At 44.3% G+C, this 27,874-nt stretch overlaps 1 protein-coding gene across 1 annotated transcript; it reads left to right on the top strand.

The window, feature by feature from the left end:
* Nucleotides 1–27,722, top strand: STRADA (STE20 related adaptor alpha). The gene is given in 13 exon segments (XM_063459412.1): nucleotides 1–246; nucleotides 8,762–8,819; nucleotides 9,099–9,157; nucleotides 19,376–19,481; nucleotides 20,352–20,473; nucleotides 20,889–20,997; nucleotides 21,282–21,405; nucleotides 21,546–21,717; nucleotides 22,753–22,857; nucleotides 22,948–23,180; nucleotides 24,911–24,953; nucleotides 25,891–25,979; nucleotides 25,981–27,722. Coding segments are annotated over 13 exon segments (1,458 nt in total). The 5' UTR covers nucleotides 1–234; the 3' UTR covers nucleotides 26,207–27,722.
* The last annotated feature ends 152 nt before the right edge of the window (nucleotides 27,723–27,874 follow it).

Consider the following 27,874-nt stretch of genomic DNA (forward strand, 5'->3'; position numbering starts at 1 on the left):
TTTAGTAAGCCAAGGGAGAGGGATATAACAATTTCAATAACTAGAATGTAAAGTTCAGAGAGAGCAATTGCAGCATATTGAACCTAAAACAAACTCTCTACCATAATCTTATGTTATAGTTGAAATGCAACAGTGTGTCAAGGATTGTCACTATGCAATTGTTTGAAAATTCCACTTTTTTTCTTTTTGTTGAAATGTAGACTCTACCGAACAGTTCTACTTTAAGAGGACCCCATGTCTTTTCTTGTAAGTAATTCATTTGGAACACCGAGTACTATTTAGAATGACATGAATATGTACCAAGTGTTAAATTAGCACAATAGAAATCACTAAACGCCCGATTTGTTTTTAGGCTGATTGCAATGCTCAGTTCTCATGCATTCGGTTGTTGAACGACCTCTGTGGTTTAACAACTGACTAGTATCCAGTTTGAGATGAATGGATCCCTGCTATTTGCGTATAGTACTCATTGCTGCAGCGAGATTTATGTCATAATAGTTCAACCAAACTACAGCCAATTAGTAAGTTAAAGGGACGTTCTAGGCACCAGATCCATTACAACTGTAGTTGTTTTGGGGTAACGAGTTTGTCCCTGCAAACAGAGCAGAGTAAATGCAGCCTTTTCTGAGAAATTGCTATATTGACTTTGCTGCCTAACACCATTTCTAGTGGATGCCACTCAAACAGCCACTAGAGGGGCCTCTTGTGGTCCTACAAGCTCTGAGCAGTGTGGAGATGTCAAGTGCTCCCCACAGAGATGGATTGAGATGTGATTTTTGCAGCAATGCGGGGGGGGGGGGGGGGGGGTTGAATCTAGCTTGATATTATAACACTCTGGCGTTTGTATTCCTAATGTTAGATTTTTACTCAAAGTACCTGCTGCAAGGGAAAAGGATGCAGCTAATGTAAGATCCAGGTTTGGGGGTGTAGTGTTGGGACAGCTTTATGTGCAGCTCCCCTTGTTAGTGGAATTGGAGCAACTGAGTGAAGACAGTTTGGTTGCAATTTGGCTTTTTTTTTTTTTTTTTAAATTCTTTATTTATTCCAGTGCAAAACATCACAAGCAATACATGCACAGTAATACAGAAATTCCAAACATAAAGCAAGTATATTGATACCGTTACATGAAATACCAACAAGAGGAGTGAACTAGCATGAATTTCCAGGTCACCCTGTCTCGTATCCCCATAAGCATGCCCAACTCCCGTTCACCACAGAAATCAAAAACCCCACAGGAGCTTGGATGTTCCGCCTGGCTTTTTTGTTATTATATAAAACAGTAATCGGTTAACCGATGAATAAGGTCGGCCGCACCTCCATCGCAAATTTGAGGAAAGAAGCATCTCGATAGAGTTTAGCACCCCAGCGTACTACCTTTCCTGTAGCATTAGCGTCACTCAAAAATAGTTCCGCTACGTGCGGCTCAGCCGTAAGAAGATTAAGAGACAGGAGAAAAGAGAAAGATGAAAGGTAGAGCCCGAGAGGTCGGGGCCTTAGAGAATGGGAGAGAGAGAGAAGGAGGAGGGGGGGGGGGGGGGAGGGGGGGGTATCCGAGGAGTGAAGCCCCTCACGAAGCCTCGTGAGGGGTATGATGCCCGCTCACCACTATCTCATACAGGATTAATTAGTTCTTCTCCCTGTAGGTCGTATCTAGTCCGCCTAAAAAACCGCCTAACACAGAGGTCCCCTAGTAACATCTAGACGCCCCAATCAGTCCCTACCGTCTTAATCGCTGACAGTGCAATCTATCCAGGGGCCCCAAAGTTTGTCAAATTTCTTCGTTGTCCCCCTCACCCGAGCTGTCAACTTGTCCATCAGAAAGGTGTCTTTTATTTTTTGTATCACCGTCGCTATCGTAGGGGTCTCCCCCTGTAGCCATACCTGCGCCAGAGCTCTCCTAGCCGACAGATTTATCTTTTGGACAAGGGCCTGTTCCATTTTCGTCCAACCATCCATGGATCTAGACAGTAGGAACACCCACGGGTCTAGCCTCACTTCCCTGCCTAAAATTTCCCTCAGTAAAGCAGCTACTCGTTTCCAATAGGCTTGCGCCTCCAGGCACTCCCACCACATGTGGATATACGTGCCCTTGTGACCGCAACCTCTCCAACAGAGGTCCGTCGGGTTTTTGCCCATCCGGTGCAGCGTTACTGGGGTTGTGTACCACCTGAATAACGTCTTATAGGATTGTTCCTGCAGCGAGACGCACACCGACGATTTTGCCGCGGCCTCCCATATCTCTTGCCATTCTATTCCTTCCAATACCTCGTTAAGATCTGCCTCCCACCTATGTATGTATGTGATGTCACCCCATTCTAGCGTACTTGTGCTCAAGTGGGAATACAAGCACGAGATCAGGCCCGTAGGGAACTGTTCCCTCTTACACATTTTTTCAAAGAATGTTAATTGCATCGTTGCAGCCGCCTTGATCCTGAAACCCCGGGCAAAATCTCTGAGCTGCAAGTACCGGAAGTAATCAAAGGGACGCAGAGGAGCTCTGCTCTGTAGTGCATCGAATGTGATGAAGGTGCCGTTTTCAAAGAGGTCGCACAACCGCTGTAATCCTGAGTTTTCTATACCCTTGAAATCTCGAGGGCACATGCCCGGTATAAACTTTTTATTTCGCAAAAATGGGGTCATGGGTGATGGTACAGAAGCCAGTCTGTATTTAAGTACTGCAGCGTCCCAGACCCTAAGGGAAGTGTGAATCGCTGCGCAATCCACTCGATCTGCTGGTCTATGTTCCTTAGGAATCCACATAAGAAATTGTGGTCTATCTGGGCCCATCATGGTGGATTCCAGATCCACCCACCTCCGCTCCCCTGGGGGGGAGTGCCACAGTGCAATCTGAGTCAATTGAGCCGCCACATAATAAAAATATAAGTTCGGGAGACCAAGGCCTCCCCTGTCTTTTGCCCTATACAGGACGTTGCGGGAAACCCTTTGCCTTTTATTCTGCCAGATAAACCTTCCTATGGCCTGTTGAAGCGGTCCCAAGGCGGATTTACTCAAGTGGACTGGCAGAGCCTGGAACAAAAAAAGTATCCTAGGCAGCACATTCATTTTTACTGAATGCAATCTTCCGATCCACGAGATCGGCTTGTCTACCCATGTCTCCATGTCAGCTATCAACTGTCTAATCAGTGGGATATAATTTTGCCTATGGAGTTGAGAGGGGTCCGCTGTCAACCAAATGCCCAGGTATTTAATCTGGTCCTTCTCTATCCGTAGGTGATAGGTCCTCCCTATAGACGCTGCGTCTTCGTCCGTCATACCTAAGGGGATCGCGCTCGATTTATGCAGGTTGACCTTATATCCCGACACCTCCCCGTATGCTTCCAGCATCCTAGTCAGTGCCTCCATGGAGGCCTCCGGTTCTGTTAACGTCAACAAGACGTCATCTGCGAAACCCGAAACAACGTATTGTGTGTCTCCCACCAAGATACCCTTAACATCAGGAGCTTCTCGTATGGCCTGCATGAGGGGCTCCAGCGAGAGCACGAATAGCAGCGGTGAAAGAGGGCAACCCTGCCTCGTACCATTGCTCAGGTGGAACGGTTCGACTCGCGCTCCCGAAATTGGAATCTGTGCCCTAACGTTGGAGTACATAGCTTGAATAGTTGTAATAAACGGGGCCGGCACGCCATAGTGTCGCAACACCTCAAATAAGTAAGGCCATTTCACTCTATCGAATGCCTTTTCGGCATCTAGGGACAACAGTAGTGTCGGGGTGCCCTTCGTGACCTGCCTCCCTATGAGATCTATATTGCGTCTCGTGTTCTCGAAAAGTTGTCTCCCAGGTATAAAGCCCACCTGATCCGGGTGAATCATACCCGTAAGGAGTGGGCCTAATCTGCCCGCAAGCACCTTTGCCAAGATCTTTGAGTCGTGGTTGATCAAGGAAATAGGGCGAAAGTTCTCCGGGACCGAGTCGTCCCTTCCAGGTTTGGGCAATAGAACGATATTCGCCAAGGACATATCTCTATCAGGCGTCCCCCCATCCATCAACTCATTAAACCAGGGTTCCAAGTGAGGGAGGAGTTCTTCCCGGAAGGTTTTATAGTAGCTCCCCGAAAAGCCATCAGGTCCAGGTGCTTTGTTGCTTTTCAAGGCGGATATTGCCGCGTCTATCTCCTCTCCCGTGATACGGCTTCCCAGTACATTCGAAACCGCTGCTTCTAGTTTAGGGAGTCGTAATCCAGATAGGAAATTCTGAATCCCTTCTAGTTCCCGGCCCGTGTCCGTGGCGCCTTCCGAAGAGTGGTTATAAAGTTTAGCGTAAAAATCTGAGAACACCGTGGCTATGTCTGTGGGGTTTGTCTGGTAGATACCCGCTTCATTCTTGATCCTCGTAATGTGTGTGCTCCTTTGCCGTGGTCGAAGGGATCTAGCTAGCAAGGTATCCATCTTGTTCGCCTTCTCATAGAAGGTGCGCTTGGCCCATATCATAGCCCTTGCGGTATCATCCAGGAGCGTTTCTCTAATCGAGATCCTTATGTTCTGCAATGATGTCAAATTGGCAGGCGTAGGGTCCGATTTGTGTCTGTTTTCCGCCGTTCTCAATGCTTCCAGTAATGTGGCCAATCGTTGAAATTTACGTCGCTTCCTCAACGTCGCTTCTCTGATCAGTACACCCCTAATGACCGTCTTATGGGCTGCCCACACCGTAGCCTTCGTAACTCCTGACTCCGCTTCCCTTTCAAAGTAGTCCCTGAGTTCCGAACGAATAATCTCTACAATAGCTGGATCTTGGAGTAGAGACGTATTCAACCGCCACGACCAAGGGGACGCCGCGCTTAGCCTGTCTAGGGTTAGGGAGATATCTGCGTGATCCGACCAGGTTATGGACCCCACCCTGGACTCTGATACCCTGGGAACAGTTAGTGAGTTTACAAGAAACAGGTCTATCCTTGAATACGTGTCGTGAGGTGGCGAGTAGAACGTATAGTCAGTATCGTCTGGATGTTGAGCCCTCCATATATCCAGCAAATCAGTGTGTTGTATAAAAGTGTGTAACAATTTATCTTGCCCTCCCCGTTTATGCGATCTCGGAGCTCCCCTACAGGGCCCCCTGTCCATTGCTGGGGATGGAGCCGCGTTAAAATCCCCCCCTACGATGACCATACCATGTGGCAGCGAGTTGACCACGCGGGTCATCTCTGTCCAGAATTCCCTGGACTGCTCGTTAGGGGCGTAGAGATTGAGAACATGGATAGTGTGAGAGTGTAAGGACCCTGATACTAAAACATAGCGTCCGCTCGGATCCGTACTGACCTTGCTAACCCTGAGCGGGCATCTATGATGTATAAGAATAGCTACCCCGTTCCTCTTATTGAGTGCTCTGGCCTCAAACGAGGTTCGAAATGTATGATCTTTAAGGGCAAACTTAGCTGATTTCGGCAGGTGCGTCTCCTGCAGGAAGGCTATATCCGGGTTCATGCGCTTCAGTTCCCGAAACATGAGACGTCGCTTTTTAGGGGCATTTAGACCCTTAACATTAAGGGACATTAGTTTCACAGGCATAACTCATCTTGTGGAATATCGCTATTGTGGAGCCTACCGACACTACCATCTGTGGCCAAGATACTGAGGGCGTTCCTCGATTCCCCCCCCAGAGGAGAGATATGATGGGAAAGGGCAGAGTGGAGAGGGAATAGAAAAAGTAAAGAGAAGAAGAAGGAAGAACAACATAACATATTGTACAAAAGTCGCCTGGTCTTACCTGAAGCCAGGCTTATCCGGGGTATATGTCCCGTCATCCCCATAACTAAGAAAAGGTTCTGGGATGCTCGGGACATGGACCAGCCAATAATGGCACTACTTGAGTGCCAACTGAAGTTAAATATAGGAAAAAACACTGCAGACCCTGCATAACCCTTAACGGCAGGGAGGGCAAACAAAACCGAGTAAATGAGCCAGAGTATCTAATATCTTATGCTCCAATATGCATAACCAGAGGAGACATAGTTGAGAAGGTATTAATCGTAATTGAACAAATGTATTTCTTTTTGTTGTTTTATTTTGTATTTTTTTTTTTTTTCCCCTTTATTTTTTTTTTTTTTTTTTAACTATTATTCTTGTTTTTTTTTTTTCCTAATATAAGATATATAGTTTTTTTTTTTTTTTTTTGCTAAGTAGAAGTCGTACACACCAATAAAGCAAGCCTAATATAAGGCAATGAATAAACGAATAACCCGGTGCTGAGAGAGTGCTGCAAAAGAAATAAACGAATGAGTACATAGGTATAGTGCAAGAATAAACTCGGGCGGATGGCCGCCGGTGCGGAGGGGCGTCCCCCAAGGTGAGACTACGTTCCCAAGCCAGGGATAGGAGGGGCCAGGAGCAGGGAGGGGAAGGTCACTCTACCCCATACTACCTAGGGGGATCCCGGCGCCATCTCGTGGCTCCGGCCCAGACACCACCCTCCCCCACCCATACGGGGACGAGAGAGCGAGCCCACGCTTCCATGCCCCCTGTAGGGCCTAACCATCTAAGCCAACCATAGCAATTACACCTCAAAAAACTAGGGCCCTATTGCCTACCCGGCTCCCCACGGTTCCGTCCCCCACCCGTGCAAACATAATACAACGCAATACAATTGCGCAAAAAAGTACATAGCGACATACATAACAGTAGCCAGACATCATCCCCCCACCTCCCTCCTTGCGGCCGTGGGTTATATAAAAACAGTAGCCCGGGAGAGAGAAAAAAAAAAGAAAAAGGGAGGGGGGGGGGGGGACAACATCGTCTAAAGGCATGATAGTTCCGTAGTCTACTTTGAGATGCTGGCTAGGAGGCAAATGACCCCCAGTCCCGATCCTCTCCGATCCCCGCACCCCAACATGAGAAAACAGAAATATAAAAATAAACGGTGAATCTGACCACCCCGGCGTGCAGCCCATAAAGAAAAAACATAGGGGGCACGCATAATCAATGAAGGGGCGTCATGTCTCAGCAACCCTAACCCACCCAATAAGGGGAATAGGTGCTCCACGAACCCACCCGGGCCCGAGGGCCTTCTCAGGGACCCTCACGGGAGCTCCCCAACCATGCCCCCACTGGGTGAGCCCCAATGGAAATTAGGCTCCAAAAACCCGCCATACCATCCGCATCTTAAGAGCCCCCCCTCCGGAGTGGAGAGACAAAAAACCCGATCTCCTCTCCGCCAACCACCGCCGGATCCGGGTCGGCCTACCACACCGGGACTCACTCACCCGCCGTGTCCCACTCACCGGGGAGGGGACGCAGCTCCTCTACGGCAGGAGGAAGCTCCGACAGCTCGATCTGGTCTCGGATATCCAGGCTCCTCAGAAACGCCGCCGGGTCTCCGTCCGCGTACAAGGTTTTGGTGCGACCATCCCGGAACGCCAACAAACGGAATGGAAAGCCCCAAGCGTATTTCACTCCATGCCTCTGTAGGAGCCCCGTCACAGGGCGCCACAGCCTTCTTTTTTGGAGTGTGGCCGGTGTCAGGTCTTGAAACAGGGTGAGTTCTACCCCGCCATACCTGATTGGGCCCTCTCTACTCCTCTTCAGCAGGGCTTCTTTCGTCTGGTAGAAGAGAAACTTAATAATCACGTCCCTCGGGCGGTTGTCAGTCGCTCTTCTTGCCCTGAGAGCTCTGTGCGCTCTCTCGATATGCCACTGATTATCCGGCATGTCCGGCAGCAAAGGCTTCAGGATCTTAGTGACCACTTCCAGCAGCGGGCCCTCACCTTCCTGTTCGGGTAGACCCCGAAGCCTGATGTTGTTCCGCCTGGACCTGTTCCCCAGGTCGTCCAGGGCAGATTCCGCCGCGGTCAATCTGGAAGACAGCTGGTTAATCTGAGCCGTAGCGGCATTGTGGGCCACGACCGTGGACTCCACACGCTGCTCCAGCACCGCCGTCCTCGCTCCCAAGGCCTGAATTTCGGCCTTGACCTCGTGTGTGTTTCTGGTGATTTCCGCAGCTAAGTAACCGCGAACCTCCGCCAGTTTTGCTAGGATTTGCGCAGTATTAGCTTCCGACACTTCCGAGGCCGCCGCCGCTCCCGGGCTAGAGGGTGATCTCGGAGCCATCGGGCTTTCCCGTCCGCCATCTTGGGCTTGCGATCGCATGGCGCGGGAGGCCGCAAACAGATCAATCACCGTGGCTCCGTGTTCCGATGGCTTTTTGGACTGTTTCTTCGGTGCCCGCCTGTCCATAATGGCTCCCCCGGTTATTTTCTCGTCCAGGTCAGTGTTTTTAGCGCTATTGTAAGCTTATGGCATCGTGGTCCTAACGGAGCTTCAGGAGGACACGTCCATCTTGCTCCGGCTTCAGACCACGCCCCCCTGCAATTTGGCTTTTTGTGAATAGCCTAATCACTCATGTTCTAGGGAGATTCAGCCAATTTAACCCCTTAATGACCAAACTTCTGGAATAAAAGGGAATCATGACACGTCAGACATGTCATGTGTCCTTAAGGGGTTAAACAGACAACCGAATGGAAATGCAAGTGCAGTTTAAATAACCAAACTTGCCGTTTGTGAATTATCGAATGGTTTAAAACAGCTGCATTCTGACAACTGAATAGCATTCAGCTGCCGGTCAGTTGCCATTTGGTGTTAGATCGTCAACAGAGTTTTATTTATATTTATTTTCTTTAACCAAGAAGTACTAGTAACAGAGTTCTCCAGCCACATACTCGCCTATTTCAATATTTTACCCAACAAGTAACATTATTTGTCTGGAATGTCCCCAGTCAGCTTTTTCTCTTATTTTTTATTTTTTTTATTGCAGCGCTGGGTGTCAGACAGGATCCTGGTTGATGGATTGAGAGAGTTAGAATTCTTTGGAGGTAAGTATTCTCCTTTAATTCTGTGTTTGGTTAAAGATGAATGCAGCTAAGTGCAAACTATGAATTCCTTTCACGGTAATCGTTTTAATAGCTGTTTCTCTATTTTCATTGAGTTGTCGAATCTTGAGACTTGCTAGAATTCAAGATATTTTATTAATATGAGTAAATCATTTCAAAGTCCAAAGTCCATTGTATTGCTGTGCAAAAACCAAACCTGTATTAAGACCGTTAAATTGATAATGCAATGTAAATGTGTGATATTAATAATCTTACACCAAGCTCAGCGGATCCTCCTCTCCCTTCCTCCAGACCCGCATTTGGGGGACTCTCGAAAGAAAGTAAGTGTGTCCCTCCATTTTGTTTACACCATCCATTTGTATGCGTTGCATGGAGGTCTCAGTGTAATAGGAGGCACTTTGGTGTGGGCCAACCCTGAAGAAGGCTTTGGTAAAACATCATGGTAGTTGAGTTAAACCACTTAGGCTTTAGTCTTTAACATTAATAGAAGCGTTTCTCAAACAGAGAACTGGCTGTGCTAAATGTTCCCTTTCAGCTTTTTTTGTGAACTTTCTGAGCACGGATATAGGTAATTGTACTTCGCATCAGGTTTTATTTTGGTTTTCACTTTATTTCGTTTTTCATCCAGCTGTTCAATCAACGATCATAAAAAATATGTTTGGCTAACATTACATTCCCTGAATAAAAGAGTTTGTAGATTGTGAGGTCGTTACAAGGTGTCCACCTCCATACCGAAATACCGTGACCCCTCCTCGGTCATAAATAAACTCACTATGGTCTGGTTCAGGCTTCCTCAAACTCCGGCCCTCCAGATGTTGATGAACGAAAACTCCCGTGATTCTATGAACGAAATAAAAAAGGCTGAGAATCATGGGAGTTGTATTTCAGCAACATCTGGAGGGCTTGAGTTTGGTGAAGCCTGGTCTGGTTAGATGAAAATAATGTGTTTGAAATATTGCTTTTAGACAAATTGTTATGCAAGGAAAATGTAAAGTGCCTGAGCTACTTTAAAGGGGGCACTCTGAGCAGCATGTCCAAAAAGCAACACACCCGACAGTTCTGCATAAAGGGCTTTATGTCCCTAAACAAGCTAAAGTTTTTTCTTTTAACGCTTTATGCCACGGGACCTATAACTAATGCACTTTTGAAAGAGCATAAAATTACACTTATACATTGGGCTTGCAAATGCATAGATTGGGAGGAAAAACATTTGAAATTAGGTCTTACTCTCACCTGTCAATCAATTTTTAGACTCCATGCTGAAGAATTGATTAAAAAGGAAAAGCAGATGATAACTCTCACAGGCGGTCCTTCTACCCTCCACACATAGCAACCAGAGTGCATGTGCTGTGGTTGTTATAGTAACTTCCTAGTCAACGCCGCTGGCTAGGGAGTATAGAAATTGACTGATGTCCCTCAATGCAGATGCTAGTGACGATGCATGTTGGTGTCAAAGTGGAGGCTTTTTCTGCTTAGGGAATTCCACCAGGCAGGGGCAAATCAACAAAGACTGTGGGAAGAATGAGGACAGGCTTTACCAAAAGGGCTGAAGACATGACGGCCCTGGATTGAAGGTAAGGTGAGTCTATCTCATTGAATACTTTATGTATACCTGTGATATATGATGTATTCAATGTATTCAATTTAAAAAAAAAAAAACGCAAGGTTAACTTTAAATATTTTTCACATGTTTTTGTCAGTGCCAGATAGCTCACTAAAACACGCTTACAGGGAACATTGGTTTGTGTTCTGTTATATTACTGAAAGCCACTTTCACTGTTTGCAAATGCTGAATACAATTCCAAACTAAGTTGGGGTTTACCACCATAAAAATCCCTTTCCTGCCTCTATCCTTTTCAGACACGAGTTACATTGTTTACCACATCATTTAGCAATGTTCTGAAAAGGTATCTTTTGTAATAACCAAACTTGCATAAAGTGAGGTATGCATTTAACCCCTTAAGGACCAAACTTCTGGAATAAAAGGGAATCATGACCTGTTACACATGTCATGTGTCCTTAAGGGGTTAAAGGTGGCAATCTTGATCTCTGTACACTTCCATTTCATTATACTCACAGAATATCCCCCCCCCCCCCCCCCCCCCTGTTAATTACAATAGTAGTGTTTAAATTGTCCACGTTCTAGTGTACAGTATAAATAAGACTGACTGTATTAGTCAGTCATTTTCTTTTTCTAATTTCTTTCTTTTACAGCAAACCCATCCAGACATTCACAACAACTAAAGTGGGGAAACGTTGTATACATGGAGTGTAGTGGGGGATATAGCTGACTTTGATCTGTGGATAGCTGTGTTTGTAGTTGGGAAAACACAACCCATCATTCACAACTAGAACAAGTTATTTTATTTACATATGCAATAGTTTTAAGTGAAAAACACTGATTATTATTATTTCCATCAGTCTCTAATGTACTAAACATTTTGCGCTCCTAGAAGAGGGGGGGGGGGGTCTGTTTTCACTTGATGTTAAATGATTACAGATACACAAACCAAAAGGGCCAGTGGCAGGAAATGCTCCCGTTTTTCCATCTGTAAAGACCCCCAACTTAGTTCTGGTATTTTTAACATGTACATCGAGATTTTACAAAGACATATTCCTTCATTCTGCATTAGTTTGCAGTGATGACGTTTTGCGTGCAGTAGCCATCTTTGTAACTGCATGATACTGTGTTATTCCCTCTGCATGTTTTACAGATATCGTTAGATTTAGCAATATGTTATGGCGGGCTTGCTGGGATATGTTTATGGAACCCACATACAAGCGCTTCCTGTACTGTCTAATGTCAGGTGTGGGCAGCAGTGACTACTACAACAACATTTTTATTGATGTTTATGGGAGTTATAGACTGCCTACTCCTGTGTATTGCCATTTAACTCATTTCAGTCCCATGAAAACTACTCACAGTGTTTTGTACCTGTAGAGAGAGTGGTGGCATGATTTTTATTTACTTATTTTTACAGTGGCGAGGTGGTTGTGCGGAAGAGACAGTCCTCTGTGTGTGATTGTGTATAGTATCAGGATTGTCTCTGTTACGGATGTGGAATTGTTTGTTTGTCTGCCTGTAACTGATATTTTATAGTAAAAGAAAAAAAAAAGTCCTTGATCTTTCACTAAATACTAAACCGTAAGCTTGTAAAGCTGTTTAAATATGTGCACACATAAGAAATTAAATGTGCATAGATAAAAACATCTTAAAGGGGCATTCTGATAAGAGCACCACAGCTCATTGTAGTGACTCATGGTGCAGTTAGTGTTTGGGTTCAGTCCTTCTGGCGTCAGTCATTTTGTTTTTTTTGTGTCAATCATATTTATTGGGAGAAAAAGGGGGGGATCAGCATCCGGGGCCCGGTTGGGATCGCTCCCCTCCCGGAGTTGTTTTTTTCCTTTTTTCCTTCTTGGGCCTGATCTTGAACTTGGGTGTCTCAAGCAACCCCTCTGGAGACGTAAAGCCTCCACGGGTACCAGGTCAAGGCGCACTTATCCAAGCGCTCTCGCAGGGAGGCTGTCAGCGTTTCCATGTCATAGATATTCTCGACTTTATCTATCCATTGCCTAAGAGTGGGGATTGTCTGGCCTCTCCAATGCAGGGGTATGAGAGCTTTTGCTGCATTCAGCAGGTGAATGGTCAGGGAGTTTTTGTATGCCTGCGTGGGGGTAGCTGTGTGATGTAATAACATCGGCAGGGGTTGTAGGGGGAGGTCGTCCCCGGTGATCTCTTTGATCTTTGCATTGATCATCTGCCAGTACGAAGTTATACGGGGACATGACCACCATATGTGTATGCTAGTGCCCAGCATTGTGCCGCATCTCCAGCACTCGCCCGTGCTAGTCTCGTGAATGTAAACAAATTCACAAAGTGATCTGTGCTAAACAGGCGCTTAAAACAATTTCCAAAAAAGTGCTCTTAGTGCAGCAGCTCACACACAAAAATAGGAACCCTCCAATCCTATTGAAATACAGTGAAACAAGTGCACTATATACATAAACAATACATAAACAATATGTAACAGTGACAGAGTCTCGTGAATGTGTCTGAGGGAGTCTGGCATTCTATACCAGCGAGTTAACAGTTTGTAGCTGGTTTCCTGGAACTTCGAGCTTATGGAGCATTTATGAGTCTTGGTCCGTTAGTTGTGTCCCTGTCTCCCTTTCCCATTTGTTTGTATAGCCTAATGGGTTATCTCCTGTCCTCTGGAGCATTGCATACAGGTATGAAACCTCATGGTCTATATGTCGTCTGTCCGTACACAGCCTTTCGAAATCTGAGAGTTGCCTTTGGAGAAGCTCTCTTCCCAGGAGTTTGGCATAGTACGTCTTAACTTGGTGATAGTGGAAGTTATCCAGGTGGGTGGGTTGCCGATCCGGCATCAAATCGCCCAGTGTTCGGAGCGTTCCTCCGGAGCACCACTGGTGCATATAGATCCAATCTGTCCTCTGGAAGTTTTTAAGGGCAACCGGGTGGAGTCCTCCTGCCAAACCAGGATTGTGTGTGATGGGTGTAAGCGGGTTTGGAGAGGTGGTGAGCTGTTGAGCATATCGCTGTCCGCACCAGACTCTAAGGGTGGCGTCTATCATCGGGTTCCTGGTGTGGAGGTCCGAGAAAGTGGAGCCACCAAGCCAGAGCCTTGAAGGGATCGTACCGTGTGTCTGTTGAAGTTCCATGGTTACCCATCGTTTAGGGCTGGGGCGAGCGTGCCAGTCCACTATTCTGTGTAAATGTGTGGCTCGGTAGTATGAGATCACCGATGGCAGACCCACCCCTCCGGCCGTCTTTGGTCGTTCCAGGGTCGACCTACGGATGCGCGTCTGTCTGTGATTCCAAACAAACCTGCGGACGGCCGTAGTTACTGAGTTGAAAAACGTCTGGGGGATCCTCGAAGGCAATGTCGCGAAGAGGTACAGCAGCCTTGGTAGTATGTTCATTTTGACCGCATTGATGCGGCCGAACCAGGTGATGTACCGTTGCGACCATCGCTGGAGGTCTTGTTATATGGCTGTGAGGAGAGGGAGAAAATTCAGTCGGTAGATCTGTGCCAGGTGCCCAGGTATCGTATTTTCGTTGCACACCATGAGAAGGCGAACTGGGAGCTAAGCTGGCGGACGTGCTCCTTGTTCTGCATTAATGGCATAGCTTCGGATTTTTCCAGGTTAAGTTTCAGGTTGGATACTTTGCGGTATGTTTGGAAAGCCTGTAGTAGGTTGGGCACCGAGATCATGGGTTGTTCCAGAAAGAAGAGCATGTCGTCCGCTTAGGCTGCCACTCTGTGTTCTTCGGATCCTACGCACACCCCCGTTATACCCCCGTCCTGTCTGACCGCCTCCAGGAATGGTTCTAGAGAGAGGGCGAACAGGAGAGGGGACAGCCCTGGCGTGTTCCATTACATATCGGGAAAGATTGCGGATCCATTACATATCGTTAATGCGAATCCTTGCCGTCGGTGTAGTATGCAGCGCTGACACCCATGATCGTATGTGAGGACCAAAGCCCATGTGCCGTAGTGTTTCGTCCAGATAAACCCAGTCCACTCTGTCGAACGCCTTTTCGGCGTCTGTTGAGAGGAGGACTGTGTCACGTCCTGTGGACCTCGCGCAGTGTATAACGTTTAGTGCCCGTATCGTGTCGTCCCTAGCCTCTCTGCCTGGGATAAAGCCGACCTGGTCCGGGTGTATAAGATCCGGTAAGATCCGAGCCACCCGCCGGGAGAGAACTTTGGTGAATAATTTCAGGTCGGCGTTCAGCAGCGATATTGGTCTGTAACTCGCACAGTTAGATGGATCCTTACCTTCTTTGGGGATGACCGTAACTATTGCTGCCAGGGAGTCCGTGGGGAAGCGCCCTCCCTCTTGTATAGAGTTTAGGCCTGCTAACAGTCGGGGCAAAAGGACATCTCGGAATGATCTTCGGTAAGTTAGGGGGAGGCCGTCTGGGCCCGGGGCTCGGTGTGGTTTAGAACGCTTCATCGCCGCGGCTAGTTCCTCTAGAGTCAGGGGTTATCAAGGTCCTCTGCGAGCTCCGGTGTGAGTTTGCGGGTCACATGTTGTGTCAGGTAGTCTGTGACTCTTCTGCGGTGGGTCTGGGCTCCTGCCTCTTGCGTGGACGTAGATTGGTTGTAAAGGTCCATGTAATACGCCCGGAATGCTGCCATAATGCCTTCAAGCATTCTGGTGTTCTGTCCGTGTCGTGTGTTTATCTGGTGGATGTGTTGGTTCCTGCATTTCTCCCTGAGCACCTGGACCAGGAGTCGGCCGCTCTTGTTAGAGTGCTCGTAGAAGAACCTGGCAGATTTCCGTAGGGTGTGTAATAGTCCATGGGAGAGGTGGTCCCTGAGTGCCCTGCGTGCTTCTGTAAGTCGTAGGTATGTATCGTCATCTAAGGTCCGTTTGTGGGCGTCCTCCAGTTCCGCTATCTGTTTCGTTAGGTCAATGATGTGACGAGCCCTATGCTTCTTGTGTTGTGTGCTAATAAATATGAAGTGTCCTCTAATAACGCATTTATGGGCCTCCCACAGCGTCAGTGGGGACATGTCAGGGTCATCGTTGGTTTCAAAGTATTCTGTAACGGTCTGTAGGGCTGTAGTACGTGCCTCTGGCTCTGTCAGCAGGTTTTCATTAAGTTTCCATTGACGCTCAGAGGGTTTAAATAGCGGGGAGCTCATAACTACTGTATTTGGGGCATGGTCGGACTGGCTTATGATCCCTATGGTTGCGTCATGGAGAAGAGCCAGGCTTTCTTGGGGCATGAATATATAATCTATTCTACTGTATTGTTTATGTACTGACGAGTAATAGGTAAAGTCCTTATCATCTGGGTGGGCCGCCCGCCAGTAGTCCCCCAGCCCCAGTCTGCTCAGGACTCGCCACGTCGAGCGCAGGCAGTGCACAGGGACCGTGCTGGCGTCCCGTGAGGAGTCAACGCGCGGGTTTATGGGGACATTCAGGTCTCCTGCCATTATCAAAAGGCCGGCCCTAAATTTTTCCAGTTTGGCTAGTGTCTTGGTGAGGAAGGTGTGTTGTCTACGATTGGGGCTGTAAATACATGCGAAGGTGTAGATGTGGTTAGCAATGGAGCCTTTAAGGAAGATGTACTTCCCTCCTGGGTCTGATAGCGTTTCTATGTGTTGGAACGGGACGGAGCGTGAGAATAGAATCGCCACGCCTATTTTCTTAGTGTCTGGGTGATTCGCATAGTACCCCTGTGGGAAGCGGCTATTCTTAACTTTCGGTGTATCCGGGCCCCTGAAGTGCGTTTCCTGCAAGAGCGCTATAGACACCCTTTCCGCCGAGAGCTGGTGTAATAATTGGGAGCGTTTCTCGGGGAGGTTAAGACCTCTCACATTGTTAGACCAAATTTTTAGTTGAGCCGGGGTGAATCGCCCCATGTTTTCCCGGAACGAGCTTCCCACCCGGGCCCTGTTGGATAAGAAAGGGGAGATGCGCCGACAGGTGGTGTGGATTAAGGGGAAGAAAAAGATAAAGAAGGAAAAAAAGGGGGGGGGGGATTGGGTAGGTTCTAGTCGTAAGAAATGGGGGGGGGGTTAAAAGGTGCAACGTTGAGCCTCGCTCGGATGGAGTCGTTCGGGAGATGCTCTGCAGCGTTCTCACCGAACTCCGACCAGAATGTACAGCGTAGGTCTGTTGCGTGGGGTGCGAGGAAGGTCACCTACGGTGTCTGTCGCACGAACGTGTGGTGAGTCATAGCGTCGGGGTGAGTATCGTCCTGGTAACATTTCAAGTCTGTGTGTGCAGTCTCCCTGAATTGCGTTTTTGTCCTACCTCCGTCCTGGGCCTGTCTCTTGTGGTATATGGTTGGTCTCTCCTGTCCATCCGGCCAGTTGTCGGTCACTTGCCATTTGAATCTTGGCCCCGTGGATTGCGGTCTTTGTCACCCCTCTCCCGGAGAGTGTGTAGTCTTGTCCTTTCGGTTCAACTGTCTCCTTGTTTTGTGCGGATTTGGAGTTAGATAACATACATAATAACCTGTAAATAACAGCTTTCAACATAACATTTAACAGCCTATTTGGCTAAAAACTTTAATGGGTGAGTGCAGGTGTTTCCTTTCGGAGCTCCCCGGTGCGCGGTCGCCCCACCCCCTGCCGTACCCCCCTTCATCGGGGTTCAGGGCGGCGGACGGGGACCACATGGTCGTTAAGGGTGTGACGGGCGCGCAGCCTATCCACCCCTCCCCCCCTGGTTGTCATTTTGTTTTTTAATCGTTTTACAATAAGTGAAAACTGTGCAAAATCCATCCATTGAGATAATTAGCAATTACACTTACACGTCATCTGTCTAATTCTGGAGAATAAGAAGTCATGGTTTAGGAGCTGAGAAAATGAATGCAAAGACTGCTTGCACTGTAACCCTACAAGAGGCTCTTGTGTTTACGATGCTTAGTGTTCTTTATATAAGCAAAAACATGTTGGCAATTGCCCTGCCTTATAAAAAACAATAAACTCCACTCCAATTTGAGAAGCTGCTGCACTTGGACACCAGGAAAAGCCTGGACTGTTGCTGAGCCTTTGGACTTTGTGTCCGTGACATGTATGATAGGACAATGGATTCCTCCTTTATTAATTAACCAGTCCACTGCTGCTTCAGCTGCCAACGTACAAAACTAATATGGCTTCAAGCTGATATTTGGACATTCTGCACACGTGGGAACTTCATTCTGCTGTCATATGAAATGTTCGTTTTCCTAGTTTCTTGATTTTCAAGATTTTTGTAAGATTAATGGAAAATGAGGAGTCAGTCTTCTAACTTTGTTGTTTTTTAAAGGTCTTTTGAATAATATTGTAAAACACTCAATGGCTTCAAAGTCTGCGTATACTAAAATTAATTTTGTAACGGAGATCCCCTGCCCCCATGAATCTCCATCCTTGTCACAGCCTTATCCTAACATGATATAATTAAATGATGGTGGAGTCTTACTTTGGAACGTTATACACTCTGCACCTTTATAGTGATACCCGACTAATACAGTATCTTTAAACTGTCAGCTTCACTTAAATGGACTTATTGGTGTAAGAGGTGTAAAAAGAGCAAGTTCACTGGATTTAAAAAGCTTTCTGTTCTAATAATTCCATTGTTCACAATCCCTGGACCAGAGGACACATGTAGTGATGATTTAGAATACTGAGCGTTTTGGTGAGTGTGCTGTGTTAGGATTTGATAAGTATGTGTGACTTTGTATATGGCTAGGATGTGATTTAGGCTCAAAGTAGCCATCTAATAGCCATTACCACCATCAACAACATGTAATAATAGTTTATGATAGTTCTATATGTTCTTACGCCATTTTTCTGTGCCATGGTCTGTTGCACTATTTCGATGTGTACCCTGCATGTTTTCCTGAATCTTTAGCATCTGTATACATTTGTATTTGCCTGTATATCTTTGTGTGTACTTATAATGAGACTAAACCAGCTGGGAAATCAGCATTATCATTAATTCTTTTCTAGTTTATTTTAAAATAGTCTGTCACTTGCACATCACGTGATATAATTGTGCATTATAAGCCTTGATGAAATGTTTATTAAGAAAATCAAATATAGGGAGAAAAGGCTTAAATATATTTCCTAAATTTACATATTTTTATAACTTTGTACTTCGTTCTTGCTTGTTACTGGCACATCCAATAATTAAATAATGTAATAATAATATGAAGTATTTTACCAGGAAGCAGTGATTATTGGCTTGCCTAGTTTTGTAATATATGCTGAAGTGCAGATATTTCAGTTTACTTTAAAAATAAATTTTGACGTTGTTAAAGGAACACTATAGTCACCTAAATTACTTTAGCTAAATAAAGCAGTTTTAGTGTATAGATCATTCCCCTGCAATTTCACTGCTCAATTCACTGTCATTTAGGAGTTAAATCACTTTGTTTCTGTTTATGCAGCCCTAGCCACACCTCCCCTGGCTCTGATTGACAGAGCCTGCATGAAAAAAAAAACTGGTTTCACTTTCAAACAGATGTAATTTACCTTAAATAATTGTATCTCAATCTCTAAATTGAACTTTAATCACATACAGGAGGCTCTTGCAGGGTCTAGCAAGCTATTAACATAGCAGGGGATAAGAAAATCTTAATTAAACAGAACTTGCAATAAAGAAAGCCTAAATAGGGCTCTCTTTACAGGAAGTGTTTATGGAAGGCTGTGCAAGTCACATGCAGGGAGGTGTGACTAGGGTTCATAAACAAAGGGATTTAACTCCTAAATGGCAGAGGATTGAGCAGTGAGGCTGCAGGGGCATGTTCTATACACCAAAACTGCTTCATTAAGCTAAAGTTGTTCAGGTGACTATAGTGTCCCTTTAAGTTCTGGAAATATTCTGCTGCCCAAAATATAATGTTCTCACTGACTTCTATATAAGGTGTAAAAGTGAAATAACACAGGTACATAATTGTAATATGTAAGCTGGTCAGTCATCCTCTTACTACCTAGTGTGAAACCACAAATCCATCCCACAGTCTCATACGCTTTCTCTCTCTCTCTCTCCCTCACTAACTGGGCCATCAGACTGATGAAGCTGCTAGTTCCGAATCCGTAGCGTCTTGTCGCAGTCCGGACAGTATGGGGATCTATGCTCCAGACAGCGATTGTTATGAAGTTCTCACTGTCATAGGTGGGTTTGACATTGTTATCCGTACAATCTAAGCCAGATGGCTGTGAATGTTGTAGTAGAGGAGGTAAAGCGTCACCGATTCTTTTCTAGCACCGACAGATAGCATCATGCGGAGGAAAATGTAGAGGAATAGTTCAAAGAGACTGATGAGTTTGTTGAATGTATGTAGGACATTCTACATTATTTGAATTATAGGATTCTTATTGGGTGAACACACAGAGCCACCAATCGGAATACAATTTTGATTTCAAGAAAAAAAATACTCCTTTTAAGTAATATTATTTTTAGTTATGTTATATACAGTAAAGAAATACACCACACCATTCTGCATTTGCTGCTAATCTTCTTCTTCCCAGATTCTGAAGTTGGACCAGCTCAGACCAGAAAGTGACTCGGCCAATCATGATCTTCACTTAATGGAACACTGCAAGCACAATAACGGTTATAGTGAGCTGCAGTAATCATGGTGCTTGGAGAGCCCCTGTTTCTATATCACTGCTGAGCTTATTCTGTAAGCCGTGCTATAGTGTTCCAAAATGTGAAGCTAAAATTTGACATTGTGTGCAGTGTTTTTTTTTTTTTTTTTTAAACATATTTAATTTGAGTAAAAAGGCATTCAGTGACCACAAAAGGCCAGGGATTGACTGAGTGACGTGTTCGTTCCTGGATTGGTCAGGTGTAACTAGAGGTGCCAAAATAGACCTTTAAATAAGAGTTGTGGTATTTGGCCATTATCTTTATGGACTAACAAAGGAATGTCAAATATAAGTATGAAAAACAGGGGAATTACAGACGGTTCTCCTGCTTTGTGCCATAGTCTATAACCTTTGATATGTACAGTGTATTCATCACTTTTTTCCCCCCACTAAGGGAAAGGTTTTGAGGAGCTGATGACGGTGAATTTAGCACGTTACAAACCTTCTGGAGAGTATGTTTGTATCAGGAGGGTGAATATGGAGTCCTGCACCAATGACATGGTATCTTTCCTACAGGTAAAATAATGACTTGTCTTTTGTACGACATGTTATCAGAGGAGAGCATAAAGAAAGAGTGGAAGGAGATAGTAGATACAGAGATGTTTTTACCTACCTTATTGGCCAAAATAGGAGACACTAAGGGTTCCAAGTAATAATACATTGTAGTCAAAACTAGCTGAACTGGAGAATGTTAGCCTAAAATATATTACCACGGTCAGTTCCCAGTTTAGAAACCCTGCGAGTGTCTACTTTAATTGTATTTATTTTACAAACCTTACACACATATAGAGTCATACCAAAGCATGGTGTGCAATATTATTTATGTTGAACCCGTAGAAGGTAAAGTCATTCACCACTCAGTGTAGGATATTGCATCTTACTGGTGTGGGTACTCAACATCCTGTTTTGTGATTCTGTCTTTTTCCCTCAGACTGAACTTCATGTGTCCAAGTTGTTCAACCATCCCAATATCCTTCCCTACAGAGCTACCTTCATAGCAGATAATGAGCTTTGGGTCGTGACCCCCTTTATGGCATATGGTAAGGGGGACTGTGATCTTGAATTGAGCTAAAGGTAATATGATAGCAGGTTGTGATTAGATAAACCAGCCCTCGTCTAATATGAAAGTAACTGGGATTTGAGTAGTTAATCATATTGGAGAAGCTCACAGCTTCTCAAAGTTTGGCAGCTTTAAAGTTGCAGTGAGCGGCTTGATTGGCACCCATATTATCTGGTAACAACAACTTGTTTTCTCGTGAGGAGGCCGTAGAGATGAGTTTTACATAATAGTCCTGAAAGCAGAATGTTTGGGTTTTTCCGGCAGGTTCAGCCAAAGATCTAATTTCTACACATTTCACTGATGGAATGAATGAGCTGGCCATCGCTTACATCCTTTTGGGGGTCCTGAAAGCGTTGAACTACATTCATCATATGGGATATGTGCACAGGTAAAACAGAAAAAGAACTGATTTCCTGTCCCTTAACTCTCTTCTGTCTGTCTGTTGGGGACGCTAGTATGTTTCATTGATTTGTTGTTGTTTTTTTATCAGCGTACAATTCTAGTAATTCCATTTGTTCTTATTTGCAGGAGTGTGAAGGCAAGTCACATTCTGATTTCAGTGGATGGGAAGGTTTATCTTTCTGGCCTACGGAGTATCCTCAGTATGATAAATCATGGACAGCGTGTTAAAGTGGTTCATGACTTCCCCAAGCACAGTGCCCGAGTGCTCCCCTGGCTTAGCCCTGAGGTCTTACAGCAGGTAAAGAATGAAACATGCTCCATAGTGTCAAACCGGGAATTTTGGCTAATCAATATTAAAGTGGATCTGTCACCCTCTCCCCGCAGCAAAAAATAATTTCATAAAATCTTTACGAAATGCTTATAAAGACTGTGTTGGAATTTCTCTGAAATTTCAACCCATTCAAACAATATTATAGGGACTACTTTGTCATATTTATTTTTTAACTACGCTTGACAAAATGGTGGAGCTGGTGATGTCTGAGGGAAAGCATGCTCTGTCTATGGAGGATTTCACAGTCTCACGGGATTCTTCATAGACATCTGTTTTGTACTCTCGCGCACTGACATCGGTTCCTGGCAGATGAAGCAACAGGAGCCAAGGAGGACCTCACAGAAGCAGATGGCAGCAACTGCAACAAACAGGCTTAGGTAAGTACAAACTACCTGGTGTGGTGTATCACCAAATTAATATATATATTACACAAGGTTCGTCTACATTAAAAGGTATTTATTTAGAAGGCAACAACACAATACTATAAATGTATCACAAACACACAGCCCAGACCCACAGAGCAACAACCCTTTTAAATCTATCTATCTATATAGTAATCCCCTTCCCCACACGTTTGATCTCACCCACGGCTAGGCCTTCACATCTAGTAATGGCTCACTGCTGCAAGTCCAACATCACATCCACCAAGGAAGAAAAGGAAGCAATAGACTGATTTCCTGCCTGGCCTTATGTTATATGCCCTTAGTTGAGATGATGTTTTTACATCACATCCTGTTCATGCATCACTTCCTTTCGCAATTATGGGAGGGAAGGAAAGATTCTTAGCCCTCCCACCTTGTCTTTGTTTAAGGAAGTCCTGAAAGGAAGATAAATGATCATGCAAGGAAGACAAGTTACCACACTTGGGGCCACTGGAAAGTAAGTAGAGTAATCACCACCTGGGGTCAATGCGAAAAATGCAAAGACCCCAGAAGGTGACAGAGCCACTTTAAGAATAACTTTGTCACACTGATGTGTGTTGTTCTTTTTCATCTAAAACAGAACCTTCAGGGATATGACGCCAAATCTGATATATACAGTGTGGGGATCACAGCATGTGAGCTTGCCAATGGCCATGTGCCATTTAAAGACATGCCAGCCACACAGGTACTATGTACTCATTATTAAATCTACATTGATGTCTTTACACCACTTGTAAGTCTCTGTCACTGCTTACCCTTTTCTGCTCCACCTCAGATGCTCCTGGAGAAGTTGAACGGTACAGTTCCTTGTTTGCTTGACACTGCTACCATTCCTGCATCCGAACTAACTATGAAAACCTCACGCTCAGGAGCCGACTCTGGCATAGGAGAGGGGACCTCCTGTCGTCCATCTAATGGGGAGCCGTCAATGCACCCTTATAACCGAAGCTTCTCCTCTCACTTTCATAACTTGGTAGAGCAATGTCTGCAGAGGAACCCTGATCTCAGGTGAGAGGTGCTAGGAGCAGGTAAGACTCCTCTGGTAAAGCTCTGTATGTCTTGAGTGCCTGGCGCGACCCATACAGTGTGTACATATACATAGCATTATTTTAAGGATGCACAAATTTACCCTTCTATTTATTTCAATAAGCTGGATCTGTGAATCAAAACTGGTGACTTTTGGACCATTGGCCAAGCCCAGCTAGATCTTAAACATCAAAATCTATCGTTTATTAATCTAAAATATTGGATGTGGTCAATGTAAAGGAATATTTAGAGCAATCTAAGAAGAATCTGTAGAATTTTGCAGTTCTGTTTGGTTCAGTTGTACATGGATAAAATTGTCTATAAGCTACAAATGCTTAGTAACCTATTCATCATGGAAGACTGCGTTGTAACACATAATATGCATGGCTTATTCTTCCAGCTGAATTTGCAGATAATAATGCTGTTTCGTTGATTTCTAATCTAAATATGGGAAGCTTTTGTTTCCAGCTCCAGACTGGATGGATCACTTGGTTTTACCAAAGATTCTTAAGGTGTAATTTATTTTAATTATATCACTTTAAACTCTGCTTATAATAACAAATAAAATATACATTTAAAAAACAAAAATGGTGTAAATCTGGAGAATATCTCCCCACAATGGCCAAATTCATGTGAACATGTAAAATAAAGGGTTTGGTGTAAATGTCCGTGTCACTGTAATAGATCTGTATGGATTTTCTTCTATAAAGACATTGTTTAGTGCTTGAGTAGTCCAATTTGTCCTCCTTAACTCAGGAGGCTGTGATGGCAGGAGTCATTGAAAACCTGAATAATCTGGGCAAGACATATAATGGGCAAAATAACCAAAAATATATATATTTTTTTTTTGGGGGGGGGGGGGGGTAGTTGGGTGTATTATGTGTATAGACGGCACACAAAGATATAGATATATAGATAAAATCTGGGAGTATATAAGGAGCCAGTGTAATGCCTGACACAGAGGCGGGATGTTTGGCAGCAGCATTTATTAAGTATAATGCTGCTCTTCACCCCCTTCTCTAAGACCTCGGACTTTCGAGGCACTTCCTCTATTCTTTCTTTCTCTTTCAACTCTTAGCTCCTTATTTTTCTGGCCCGATCGCACATGTTGGAAATACAAGTGGGTAACGATAGAATCGTGGGAAAGATGATACGCTCCTGTACTAAGCACTGTCGTATTATCCCTATTATTCTTTTTGAACATTATAAACATTAAAACCCAGGCGGGATATCCAAGCTTACATGGAGATGCAACGTCATTGCACCTAGCAGTCTCTGGTTCCGGGATTTGGGTGACCCTGCCTGTTAACTCATTTTGCTACTGTAACATGTCATGATCACAGTGTACATGCTTGTTTATTCAAAATCCTATGTTGCTGTATGTGTAGTGCTTGTGATGTCTTGTACTGGAATAAATAAAGAATAAAAAAAAAAGGATAATGCTGTTGCCATCTCCCACCGTGAAAAGCATGTACGTTTTATCAGGAGAGCAGATTATAACCATGTTTTAAGATGGAAGCGGCAGGATTAAAAAGAAAAAATCCTCTGTATTAGGATCCTCAATTGAAATAACGTATTTTGCTAAAATTCTACTTATTCTTTCTATTATAATGGTTGATAGCTCTAGTCAAAGCACCAGCTTACATCCAACTGTTTCTCCCATTCCACGTACACTGGTATATTCTACATCATGACTCCTTTCTCTCTTACAGGCCAAACGCTGGCACCCTCCTCAATCATTCCTTCTTCAAACAGGTGAGGATCCCATGACTTGGATGACAGACTATGACCAATGTGAAATTTATAGATGCTCCTTTTATGAAATAAAAGAAAAAAACACTAAAAAATGGGGCTCTACCTAGATTTATAATGCAGAATTTACACTTCCACATTATCTTCACCTTTGTCCAACCTGAGCGACAGTGATTGGCTGGGACAGGTTAGATCGGTACTTCAGCCAATCACTGCTAGTCGTGGTGATTGTTTTTTTTTTTTTGTCAGACTAATCATAAATCGTTTAGGAAAATAATACAGAGGCTTGTTTTCATTGACTCTTGGCACTGTTAATCAATACATGAAAAATTTTATTGACAAATGCTAAATTTGGCTACTTTTCCAGTCACGTATTTTGGCTTAATATGTGCATACCCTCATTTTACATTTGCAGCAGAAAACAATATAGTGATACTGTTCTGATGGTTGTGAGTGAAATAAAGATACCAGAATTTTTTAGATGTTTTTTTTACGGCTGAATGTGAAGCAGCAATTTAGACACCGTAACAGCCTCATTACAATGAAGTTGTTATGATGCAAAACAATCCTGGCTTTGTCTTACCATAACAGATTAAAGCAACACTGAACGGTTTATCCCCAAAGTCTGGAAGTCGTCGACCGATCAGTGACCCTCCACTTCCTCTGAAAGTCCAAAGCTTAAATCTGGAAGACCTCGGACAGAACACGGCTAATAGATTGAGAGCGTCAACTGTCGCTCTCAACCTATCACTAGCTTCCCATTCAGAAAAGGAAGTGTCTGGTCCAAAGCTTCTTGGCGGTGTTTTCAGGAAGCCTCAGACCTTCAGAGGTAGTGGAGGGGCCGAGCATAGCTTGAGAGATTAAGTTGTTCTTCAATATAACATTCTCTGGTAATACCTATCGCCTCAATTAACAATCCTTTTCATGGTGTCACTTGCAGATAAGGCGCAGGGCATGTGAAGCCCTCCCGGAGCTCCTGCGGCCTGTTTCACCAATCACCAACTTCGAGGGAGCACAATGTTCGGATCCCCAGGGCATGGCAGGAGTGGTATCCAGCTTGGAGCAGCTTGATGTGGAGGACTGGGACTTTTAAGGGATCGAGGGCCATTGAAAGCCTGTTCATGTTTACACTGCACAGACCCCAGGGGTTTGCACTTCGGATTGGAGTGGGTGGAGGGGTGCATGAAATGAAACTTTTCAACACCACAAGTCTTAGAAATCATTGCACCGTGCCTAGCGATGGGGTTAACCGTTGATGTGGCAGCACTTGACTATATTTTGTAAAGTGTCCCCCCCTCTTAACCTCACACTTTTCATCTCCTATATGTTCAAAGTGGACCGGTTACCAAAAATCACTTTATATTAAGTGTATAAAGACTGTCTGACAAGGTTTTTTCACTCAACTGAGAATCCAAAGTAAATGTTAACTTTAAAGCCAAAATATCCGAACTGGAGAGATTCCAAGTCAGCTATGCATCCAGTTCGGCTACTTTGGCCTTAAATTTACAATTCACTTTGAATTGTTACTTTAATTGTTAATCCTGTGAGTGTTGTATTTTTTTTATCAGCGGTTTAAGTTACTTTACTCATAAATTTCAGACTTTTATAAAAAAAAAAAAAAAAACTTTTTTCCCACCACTCTCCTTCAGGACCGATCTAATTCACCGCTCACAAAACAAAAGTGATGACCAATCAGTCGGAATCAATGACAGATTTCAGACAGTAAAAGGCAGGTAGCTTGCGTTTCACATTAACCCGCTCTGACTGCTGAATCATTTGTTTTTCCCCCAGCATCGACATGTCAAGTTTTGGTTAATGTTATTTTATTTCCTTTTAGCACTTAATGAGTTTCCACTGTTCTTTAGCGGTTAGGCCTGTTTAACCAATGGGGTTTCTAGCCTTCATTCCAGCATTAAAATCAGGTCAACGTTTATGACGGTCATTTTTGCACACTTTCTCAATGTCTTGTTTTCATTGTGCTGTAGTCAAGATCTGTCTTAACTCTTTCAGGACTGGGCATATCTCACATCCAACTTAAAGGGATTTTTTTTTTCTTTATCTTTCTACTTACCTATTTATTATCTCTTATTTACTTGCTACTCTTGTCATTAGACATTAATATGAGGCTCTTGAGACTTATTAACATCAATCATTTCTGCTTCCGTGCCCATAGTAATTGGATGCATTTTCGTAATAAGAGTTGCCATTTTTCTTATTCGTAACTTTTTATAAAAAATCAAAAAAATAATCTTTTTACTGTACATTAAAATAGGCAGTGTGGCAACACTAAAGTAAGCTAAGATCAATATACAATCCAGTTACAACACTGTTTTTGTCTCTGGAATTTTTTGCTTTTCTGGATTGGAGATTTCTCTTTTCTCATGAGACAAAAATTACAGAGTAGTTGGAACCAAAGAGGAAAAGGATGGATCCAGTCCATCCGAGAATGCATCAAATCCCCTCATACCTAGGGAAGGATGGCTTGCCTAGGAGAAACCCAATATACACCCAACTCTCCAGGTCTAGTATGTTAATCCATGCATTCACTCTTCATACATTAGTATGTCTTGAAATAGGTGTGTTCATACTTCCAAATGGGGATGTTTGAAGTGTCCTTTTATGGCATTTGGTATGATAAATTATTCGTAGGTCCTGCTTTTTTCCCATTGGTAATGTTTAACACAATGGAATCAGAGAGATTACGATATATAAACAAGACGCTGTTACACACTTCCTGTTGCCAAAATAAATAAACTTTAGATGTTTCACCTATTCCTTTTGCTATTTTTTTTGCTACTGCGAGGAGAGTCAGGCTTATAGCTTACCTTCATAATAAACCATATGTATGGTGATGGCAAGTCTTAAAGGAACATTCCATTTAATGTAACTATTTGGTAGATATACCCCCATAGAAGACATGCATG

This window comes from Pelobates fuscus, chromosome 6 (assembly GCF_036172605.1).
Source record: "Pelobates fuscus isolate aPelFus1 chromosome 6, aPelFus1.pri, whole genome shotgun sequence".
In the NCBI taxonomy this organism is placed as follows: domain Eukaryota; kingdom Metazoa; phylum Chordata; class Amphibia; order Anura; family Pelobatidae; genus Pelobates; species Pelobates fuscus.